Source organism: Ochlerotatus camptorhynchus, unplaced genomic scaffold (genome assembly GCF_037179485.1).
Source record: "Ochlerotatus camptorhynchus isolate MF236.1 unplaced genomic scaffold, CSIRO-AGI_Acam_v1.1 ptg000357l, whole genome shotgun sequence".
Taxonomy (NCBI): domain Eukaryota; kingdom Metazoa; phylum Arthropoda; class Insecta; order Diptera; family Culicidae; genus Ochlerotatus; species Ochlerotatus camptorhynchus.
This window is the reverse complement of record NW_027040845.1, coordinates 6337286-6348168: the sequence shown is the minus strand read 5'-3', so window position 1 is coordinate 6348168 and position 10883 is coordinate 6337286. Positions and strand designations below refer to the sequence as shown.

The following is a 10883-nucleotide window of genomic DNA, read 5'->3' as shown; positions in this document are numbered from 1 at the left end:
ATCCGAGCTACTCGCACGCAAAGTTGGCAAAATCGCTAAAAGTTGCCAAATCAACCGTTACAAATGTAATTAAAGTGTTTGGGGAACGTTTGTCGACAGCCAGGAAGTCTGGATCGGGGGGAAATCGAAATCCGGAAGCCGCTGAGACGACAAAGAGAGTTGCCGGTAGTTTCAAGCGAAACCCTAACCTCTCTCTCCGAGATGCCGCAAATAAGCTGGGTGTATCGTCTACAACCGTGCATCGAGCCAAAAAACGAGCCGGACTATCGACTTACAAGAAGGTAGTGACTCCAAATCGCGATGATAAACAAAATACGACGGCCAAAGCGCGATCCCGGAGGCTGTACACGACGATGCTGACGAAGTTTGACTGCGTGGTAATGGACGACGAAACCTACGTCAAAGCCGACTACAAGCAGCTTCCGGGACAGGAGTTTTATACGGCAAAAGGAAGGGGAAAGGTAGCAGATGTTTTCAAGCACATGAAACTGTCAAAGTTCGCAAAGAAATATCTGGTTTGGCAAGCCATCTGTACCTGTGGCTTGAAAAGCAGCATTTTCATAGCTTCCGGGACTGTCAACCAAGAAATTTACGTGAAAGAGTGTTTGAATAAACGTCTGCTGCCTTTCCTGAAGAAACACGGTTGTTCCGTACTGTTTTGGCCGGATTTGGCATCTTGCCATTACGGTAAAAAGGCCATGGAGTGGTACGCCGCCAACAACGTGCAGGTGGTTCCCAAGGACAAGAACCCTCCCAACACGCCAGAGCTCCGCCCAATTGAGAAATACTGGGCTATTGTCAAGCGGAACCTAAAGAAGACCAAAAAAACTGCTAAGGGCGAGCAGCAGTTCAAGGCAAACTGGCTTTCTGCGGCGAAGAAGGTGGACAAGGTGGCTGTACAAAATCTGATGGCAGGGGTCAAGCGTAAGGCCCGGCAATTCGGATTTGGAAAAGCGGAAGCCTAACTGAATATTTTTCCTGAATTTTATACTAATTGAACTTGAAAAAGAAATTTAATTTGATTTTTTAAATAAACGATTTCACCGATTTACACGCGTTTTCCCTTAACCAAATTTTGACCGTATCACCCTTTAAAGTGATCATATCTTGATCCTCACTCGACGAATTATCCATCGAAAGATATGAATTCACCAATGAGGGGCCATGATGCAGTCAATTGCTTGAAGTAGTTTCCGACTATAGGAACAAGCAGGTCAATAAGCCCTCGAAGTGGCGATTCGTCGAGAAAGCCGAGGGCATTCAAAATGTTATCCACAATGTCCTTAAATTTAATCTTTCCTCGCTTGGACGGGAGAGTTTTCTTTGAATTGCGAGTAGACGTGGTGTTTATTTTTGGTAATCTCTTACGATTACCTTTATTAGGTAGCGGGGATCAGATGGAGCAGCAATTACCGATTTGTTCGGCTTTTTCAATGAATCCCCGCTACCTTCAGATTTTTGCATGCTTTTTAGAGTGGTTTTATTTTTTTTCCGGCGCACTCCCGGGGAGCTAGTCGGCTTCCTTTTGCCGGGGGCGTGTACCTCCGGAGACTCACTCTCATCTGCTATGTCAGAGTTCAGTTCATCGGAAGACAAAATCTCAAAAGTGTTTTCATTTTGAGCGGCTGAGCGGTTCCATTTTGCAACTTAACCATTTCTGCAAACGTCAGCTTGGAGCGTTCTTTTATTGAACGCTTCACATTGTTGGTACGCTTCTTGTACGCGGGGCAGTCCTGCAAAGCATGAAGAGGTTCTTTGCCACAGTAAGCACATTTAGTTGCTTCCTGTTGGCAAGCACCCTCCATGTGGCCTTGGCTACATTTGCCACAACGGGGCTTGTTGTCACAAAAAGCAGCTGTGTGTCCCAACTTTTTGCAGTTGGTACAATTATATACCCTTGGTACAAAAAGTCGCACCGGGAAAAAAACATTTTCAATTTCTAAAAACTTTGGGAGAACCGATCCAGCGAAAGACACCTGTAGTGAGCCTGAAGGGGAATAAGTCTTTTGACCATCTACCGTGGTCGCTGAATACAATATCCTGCAACCCAAAACGTCCACGGTAGATGTAGCAGCATTTTGAAGGCGCCCCATACCTTCCATGACGTCATCACACGTCAGGCTCACTGCAGAGACCACGCCGTCTATCTCCACATCTCGAGATGGGATGTAGACGTAATACTCTTCATTATAACCCTCGTCGTCAGCAATCTCATTTGCGACTTTATATGTGAGTGCAGTTATACGCAGTTTGTTCCGATTGACCTGATGAAATTCGGTCCCCGGGAAACGACGCGTCAACGTTCTTTTAATCCCTAAGAAGTTTAGGGCTTTCTCTTTCTGCCGAAAGTAGACAACCCAAGGCGAAGCAGAAGACGCCTGGTAATGACGCTTTCTTACTTTATCATTGGGAGGCTTGACGCCCCCCTGTCCTTCATCCATACGAAATTGAAAACTTTCGTTAAGAAGTAATTATTTTTTTATTAAAGAACCACCCTATGTGGAACGATTCCACTGGGGGAGAGACAGACGATTCACAAGCAAACAGTCAGAGGAATGGGTATACAAAAAAAACAGATACGTGCTACTATTTGCCCTTACCGTTTCTACTGCTTATACTGTTGCTGCTCTGCAACAATAGATGCCGGTCGTACACACCGTCCGTGCGGGGCTCACTGCTTTCTGCTGTTTATTGTTTCCAGTTGTACACACCGTCCGTGTGTTTTGCCGTATGCCGAATTTCGATATCGTCGAAGCGGGTTTTAAAGGTGGACAGTCCGACCGTAGGCTTCGCCAGGATCGGCTGCTTCCTCCAGAAATGCGCGAGTCACCTGAGGCACAAAAACTTTTTCCGGAAAATTAAGTTTCGCGGTGAAAAAAACACTTTCAAAGCTATGCCGTGTGACGAGACAACAGACCCTGATGTTGCTCATTCGCTAGCAGAACGAGGAATGGTCAGAAAAGTTAATCAACACTATAAGAAGATTAATCCGATTGCAAAAAAAAATCGCAAGTGAAAAAGAAAAAGAAAAAAATATTAAAACTTTTTCAGGAATAAAAAACAAAAGGTGTCAGAAAAGTTAATCAACGCTGTATGGAGATTAATCAGGTTGCGGAGAACGAAAGATAACCGTTTGTTACTTAGCTCTCCACACAAGCGCACGGAGTGTGGCTGATGACGATGAACTACTGATGTGAGGATGATGGTGATGATCGTTCTATTGTTGCCCTCGAGTGTTTGCAACAAAGCACCGGCTGGTGAACTCGAGGACCTTGATGTTACAGTGGCGTGATGCGGACTCGGCCGGAAATGACTGCTTCCTTTCTCGAACGGTTGTGCGGCAAATGCAATTCCGCGATGCTCACTACACTTTTGTATACTACAACACCACTCAGTATGAAAGCGGATTGAAAAAAAAACCTCAATAGGGGAAAAAACTAGTACTGATAACGGAGTGCAAGCTACACTAGACCAAAACAGTCGAACGTTCGATGCGGAATGAAAAATACACAAAACTTGTAAATACATAAATACGGAAAAACACTAAATACACCTTTTCAATTCGGGGAGATGAATCGAAAATACTCAAGTTGACAGCCCCTCGGTCAAGGATAAGCAAATAAGGTAGTGAAATTAAATGGAAATTACTTTTTTTTTTTTTCCTTTGGTTTGTTTTTTCCGTCGATCTTGTTTTCCGTGCTGAGCACCAATGCTACCGACGTGCCAGGAAGGCAGCTCCCGCACCTGGACCCTACCTATCGACCCATCAACTCATGAACCGGGGACCAACGGCTTTACTTCCCATCCGAAGGAAGGCGTGATCAGAGATGTTATGCCTCAGAACATCCCGACGGCGCCGACTGGGATTGAACCCAGGCCTGCTGGGGTGAGAGGTAATCACGCTTACAACTACACCACCGGCACCGGTAAATGGAAATTACTAATCCTCCTCTCTTTCTTTATACATATATTCTGCACATTCATCAGGATTCTGCTTCAATGTCTGCGCAGGTTCCAATTCAGCGTTTGCTTACAGATTTCGTAGACCCACCTTCACTTACTTTTTCGTATTCCTGTTGACAGGCATGGAAAATCATTTGCATTCATTAACATTCATTTGCCCCTAACTTTTTTCATCAACAGAATTCCGCAAAATGATGTATGGAGCTTTTTTAGGTTTTGTTAATAGCTACAACTTTTGTTTTTCAAATCCGTATCTCTTATGCATGACGAACCAGAGAGAACAGAAGCCACTACTGTTTTTCAGTGAATGTATGTTACATTCACTGAAAAACAGTAACAAGTTCTGCTCGCTCTAATCCGTGATGCATAAGAGATACAGATTTGAGGTATGAACAAAAGTTGTAGCTAATAACAATGCCTACTAAAGATCTATGCATCATTTTGCGGAATGCTGTTGATGAAAAAAGTTAGAGGCAAATGAATGTAAATGATTTTCCATGCCTGCCTGTTGATATCGGCTTCGGATGACAATTGGTTTGATTTCCAAAAAAAAAAAACTCGAAACGGCAACTCTAGCCTCCCTGATGTTCACGAGTGATGAGTGATGAGTGACGAATGCTGAACCGGGTGTCCACTGATCTCAACAACCTGCAACAAGGCTTTCTCTGGTAATCAAACTGGATCGAAGGTGTTCTCATAAATTACGCCTTTTTATTTCTTTGCATTCAACTTCATAATAATGTAATTTGTCATTGAATAGAGAAGGATGCCTCTACACTAGCGCTAAAATATTCTCTCGCGAAATAAATTATACTTATAGGTTGAAATATGGAGCGATTCAATTGCATTCATCGTGACACGAAAAACTATTATTCACACAATTACTACCCCGCACAGTACTGCCAACCAAGACCGGGAAAAAAAAGCGGAAGTGGAACCCAAACCGTAGGGACATAAAATGTTACACATGGACAGTCGATCAACTCACACAGATTACCTTAACTCAGTTCGAACCCGGCGCCACTCTGGATGGCGTAGAGCAACTTCTCCCGCAGGACATCCTCTTTCTCGAAGGCCGGCAGCTTCAGCAGATTCATGCAGGTGCTCGCCGATGGAAGACGATCGGTATCGCCGGCATTCTGTATGCAAAAGGGGGGATCTAGATCTTTAAAACCTAACAGCGGAGGGCGGGAACAGCTGGTGACAAATTTCAGCAACTGTCGCCGCTGGATGTCGTCGAATTCTTCCACCACCTTCCAGAACAGCTGAATCGTTTGATGTTCGAGCGTAAAGTCCCCTCCGTAGCGCGTGTTCTGTCGAAGGTCGTTCACATCGACCGGGATTTCCGCTCCGGAGGTCAGCACCTGCAGTTCCTTGTTGCTAAACATGTACAACCATTCGACGGGGAGCACGTTGGCCAGGCCCTGCCGGAAGGCCAGACACTGCGAACGGATCTGTTTGTTCAGCTTGAAGTCGGCCATGAGCTGGATGTACTCGAGCCGATTGGACGAGCTGACCGTGATGTTGGCACCGTTCGGTTTCAGCTCCTCTATCTGTGGCAGGATTGGACGGTCAGAGTGGGAAGGAGAAAGTGAGATTTGCGACTTACCCTAGTTTCACCTAGTTCATCACAGACTATCGTAAAATCTAATCCCAGATCCGAGACGTCCCCTTCGTAGGCCTTCAGCGACATCAGGTTCCTGTCGGGAAGAATATAAGTCAATGTTTAGCTAACCGTTCCGAACCGTTAGCAAGTCTACGCAAAAACTAACCTGTGCAACACTGGATCCAGGGACGTAAGCTGATGAATGTCCACGTCGGAGTGCTTTCCGGCTAGTTTCGATAGGAAAAATTCCGCCAGCGGTAGTTCTACGAGGAGATTTTCGTACAGTGCCTTCCCCAAAATTCGCCCGATAAAGTAATAATGTCGCTGGTAGTCTTCCACAATCTTGCCGACGCTCGGATTCGGATACAGCATGTTGTCCTTACTGATCCTGTGGGAGAAAAAAATGTTCGAATATTTCTCAAAAAAAAAGAGCCTTGTTCCGGAACTCACATGAAAAATCCCCGATGTGGATCGAATGCAGTTTTGATAAGCTCGGAAAGAAACTCTCGGAAAACTCCACCGCCGTCGATGCCGGCCTCCCGCATCCCAGCCGAATTGACCATTTCGATACGAAACTTCGGTCGGAGATCGGGTTCTGCAAAAAAATAAAAAATCCCCCTTCAAAATCAGTCTGTAGGATCACCCGACAACTCACCGTTAATCGGGCTCAGCTTGTCGAACGCATCCTCGTAGAGATGCGATCGCCGCACGGTCAGCTGAATGGACGGTCCCTGTAGGAAGCCTTGCAGGTCACCCTGCGTCCGGAGTTTGTCGGCCGACACTAGACCTTGAAAAACCCCGACGCGCGTGTTGAATGCCACCACGAAGGGAATCTCCCGCAGGATCGTAATCGAGCGGATCTGCTTCGTCGACAGCGGCGGTCCGTCCTCCACATCCTCTCGGGTGAAATCCCGAATCGGTTGAAAAGGCCGTGGACCTCGCCTGCCACGGGACAGATGCAAATCGGTGGGTTTGTCCAGTGGGAGATTGAGGTTCTGAGCCGTCCAGTGGCCTTCCGGGCAGAAAACTCTCCGCAAATCGCGGGTGTGAATCTGCCGCAGCAACGATACGCATACCTTCAGCAGATGGGGCCACACGTTTTTGCTTTGGTCGTTGGTGTCGCACTTGAGCCGATAGTGGGTGGTGGACTCGTTGTTCAACGACGTCAGCATCGTTCGGTAGCTGTCCTTGAGCGAGGAACGGGTTTCGGGGAATGCAAGCTCGACCAGCCCGAGGGAAATCTCCTTCAACGTCGTACTGAGTGGGATGATTTCGGCGAGGGTGAACGGCATGATTTTACTAACCGTGCCGGGAAGGACATTCTCCTGGCAGAATTCTGTGTCGCTGAGGGTTGCAATGAGACGCCCGAACAAGGCGCAAAACGATGCCAGAATCGGGACGATTCTGTCCGAGTCGTATTTGGCTGGAAATGGAAAGCAAACTTCATCAAAACATTCGATCTACCGCAGTTGAGTGCGCTTACAGATGGTCAATCCCTTGGACAGCAACGATATTGGTGACGAGAATCCTTGGCTGGCCGTCTGCGCCGTCAAGGTGTACCATAGCGAACGGATGAACTGCGGCTTCGATGCCAACATGTACAGCAGCTTGTACTCGTACACTGCCAGCCGATTGTACGTCATCAGATTGTGACAGATCAAGCACAGGTACTGCACAATATCCGGCTTTTCCAGCACTTCGTCTATGTACCGAACCACAAACGACACTCTCTTGTTATCGTTCAGCATGCCGATGATGTCCGTTAGGGTTTGGTTCTCTATGCTTGTCAACATGGGAACGTCTTCCGGCTCCGATTCGGAATCACTGGAATCATCGTGCCGGTTGTGGTAGCTTTCACTCGCTAGCCGCGGGAGCTTGGTGATATTGCTTACCATCGACGAGACAACCTTTACATAGGCTCCGTAAAGTTCTTCCGTGTTTAGTTTATCTAAAAATGGTAAATCGTTCGTAATGCACCTCCTCAATATACCGATTTCATCGATCCTACCAAATGCTGCATCGCCCAGCTTCATCACACAGTACAGCAGCGAACTGGACAGCACCAGCGTTTCCTTTTCCCGAGTCTTCCGGGCCTTTTTCGAAGCACCGGCAGAGCTCTCGCCGGCTGTCGTTGTCATCGTGGTCGTCGCCGCGCCGTCGTCCATTTCGTCATCGATATCGATCAGAATAGTGTTCTGATAGTCCAACCGAACTTGGTACTCTTCGGCAATGAACCGCATCAGGCAGATGTACGGAAAGTCACCACTCTTGGCCAGCGATGGTACGATGTAGTATTTGATCTGATCGGAAAATCCTGGCGACAGGATGTGGAACGTGAACGATTGCAGGATGTTCTTGTTGAACGCTTCGTTTGACGTGGGCAGCAGCTTCAACGGGCGGAGTAACATCTTAAGCAACGCATCGGCAATCGGGTTTGGAATCGCTGTTGTGTCCTCATCCACCGGGGGAATCTTCTCCTCTATCAACTGACGCACAATTTTGAAATACTTCTGTCTTATAAGGTAGCAGAAGATATTCTCCAGGTAGTTGCGGCTCACTTGTGGATTGTCCTTGGGGATGTACTTGTCGATGGAGGTGTGGGACGAGTAGATTTCCAGCATCCGCATTGGAATGGTCTGCAGAAGCAGAAATCAGAGTCAATATCTTGAAAATGTCAACCAGACTCCCCCTCCCACCCCACTTACCGGTGAATGTTCCGGAAGAAATATTTGCTGCAGGCATAGTCCCAACAGTTTCTTGATTCGATGTGTCCACATCGACTGCGACGCGGCCACTCCAAAAACCTCGCCAGGATTCTTAATCGCATACTGGCAGAGGAAAATCTAGAAAACCAAAACAAAACACCCCTCCTAAGGTCAATGCCATCACAATATTATCACTTCCTGCAAATCCCTGTACCCACACTAAATCAAAAATCGATTTTCCTGCATCATCTCAGTTTAATGACCTTCGATCAACTCTACCGTGAACGCGAATGGAACCTGTTGCCGCACAAATCCCACTCAACAACACTTACCAAGCGTTCGCCGTCCTGCTTGATGTGGTAGAAGAACTCGATCCGCCTGACCAGGTACTCCAGATCCTGCAAATTGCGCACCCCGCACGTCCTCCGATACTGGTCGAAGCGATCCCGTTCCCGTCGCTTTACAATCTGCCGCTGGATGAAACTGCGTACCGAGCTCTGAATTACCACGGCACCGTTCTGCTGCCGGCGAACATCCTCCCGCTTCTGGCGCTCCTGCTGCGCCTTCCGGATGATCGTGATGCGGTCCGACTTCTGCGATGCACCACCGAGATTTTGCTGCGGCCTTCGACGGAAGTCTCCGTCGAAATTGAACATTACTACGTACGGTCGACGCGCGTACACTTACGAACACTGTTTGCACGATATTGCGTAAAACCGATCCTCGTCCTATAATCTATTTCGTGTCAATGCAAATTTGGGAAGCAAATTTTTCTACCACGAAAAACACATTAACAATACCTTTGTGTTTTCTGCTGTGCTTCAAATGTAATCAGCTGTACAACTTTCATGACTTTTTTGACAACACTCTTTCCTCTCCGGCGGACGGATGACGGATGATGAAAATGACAGAGCAACAAATCGGTCATTCTCGATCATCAACAAATCGTCATCGAATGATGATGACGATGTTTTCCGCATGCAGAGCAGCATTGGGAATCCTTCGAACGATTTTTTTAGCGACTGGATTTCCTCTCACGGCCGATGAGAATAACTCAAAATTGAGTGGGTTTTCACAGGGGGCGAGACACATTGGCTGATTATATCTAAATCTCGATTACTTTTTCGAAGGGACGTATCAGCTTTTGTAAACAATGCATTTTATCGTTGGTTTGGCGTAACTGGTGGCTCACCGACGGATACTAACACCACTATAAGGTAGGGGGAAATTTCCCCTATCCGATGGTAGTGTTAGCATGCGTGGACGAGCTACCAATTACGTCAAATCGATGATCAAATGCATTGTTTACAAAAGCTGACACGTCCCTTCGAAAAAGTAATCGAGAAATGTTGTTTCGATATTTTAAATTTCTTGGCTTTAGACCAAATATTATAAATTAAGATTATGGTTCACACTTCTATTATTTCCACGACACTAGCGGCACTAGCGACACGAAAGGTGACTTGTACACTGTTTATTAAGCGTTTAGCAGTTAAAAGCTCAATATCAAAAAGGTTATCAAACATAACTCATAGTTTGGTGAAATTTTCTATCTGGGGAAAAATTTACCTAAACGCCTTTCTAATAGAAACTAAGCGATCGATTCAACCTCTGGTGATCAATAGGAGAACGCCATAAAGAGTGTTGTGAGCAGAAATTTCTGCCGTGAGACATAGGAAGCGGAACACTTTTTCACTTTTCCTGATAAATTGATTCATCAGAGATGCTCCAAAACTTGATCTACAGTTGAAAAATTTAATTCTCTCGGTTTTGCAAGGATGCTGCTGCACGGATAGAAATCTCCTTATACCTTTTGGCAAATTTCTATTGCTGATTATTCATAAAATGTATAAGCAAAGATGAATACTAAGATGAAACTGTCGGAAGAAAAACTTTCAATTTTAGTGTCCTCTTGCACGGTCCCTTTCATCAATGAATACCCCCAGTATGCAAGGTAATTTAGTGGTTTAGCTGCCCCCTCGGCAGAGATGAAATTTTGCGCGCTTTTTTATCAAAACAATCACACCAAAATCAGAGATGTCCCATTTTTTAATTACTCGATTAACAACTAATCGAATATTTTTTGTTCGCTGTCCTGTCATTTTTTCCACCAATGAGAGTGCAAAACTTATTTGAAACTGTGGTAGACGACACTTACTGTATACCACACTATTATATCAACTGGGACAAACCCCCTATATCTCTATAGTAGTATATAGTCAATGGCTATACCTGTCACTAACACTATCACATGGGAGAGGGGATCGATGGTTGCTCGTCACACAGGATTAGGCTTCCCGCGACCTCTGAGCTACCTAAGTTATCACAAACCGTGGCGACGAGTAAAAAGTTCCGAAAAATAAAAATAGTGGTTTTGGCAAGGTTTTGGTTATTCCGGTTGCTTGTTTTAAGGTAAGAAAAGAGAAAATAGTGTCGGAAAAGAATAAAAATATTTGAAAACAGCGAAAAAAAATCAAAGAGAACGCGTTGGATAAAATCAAGCCAATAGACGCCATTTTGTTTTGATCTCTTCCGAATCTAAAAAAAAAAAAGAAATGAATGAAAATTAGGTGGTCTGTTTTAGAACGAGGAGGCAAGCAACGCTGAAA

At 45.8% G+C, this 10883-nt stretch overlaps 1 protein-coding gene across 1 annotated transcript; it reads right to left on the bottom strand.

Moving 5' to 3' along the window:
- Positions 1-4654: 4654 nt before the first annotated feature.
- Positions 4655-9121, bottom strand: LOC135709206 (ubiquitin-protein ligase E3C). Its single transcript, XM_065231433.1, has 9 exons — positions 8607-9121; positions 8275-8412; positions 7578-8205; positions 7053-7517; positions 6225-6992; positions 6020-6164; positions 5736-5957; positions 5573-5663; positions 4655-5516 (listed from the first exon to the last, which is right to left on the bottom strand). The coding sequence occupies exons 1-9, from the start codon at positions 8928-8930 to the stop codon at positions 4962-4964; spliced, it is 3336 nt and encodes a 1111-aa protein (XP_065087505.1). The 5' UTR covers positions 8931-9121; the 3' UTR covers positions 4655-4961.
- Positions 9122-10883: the final 1762 nt, after the last annotated feature.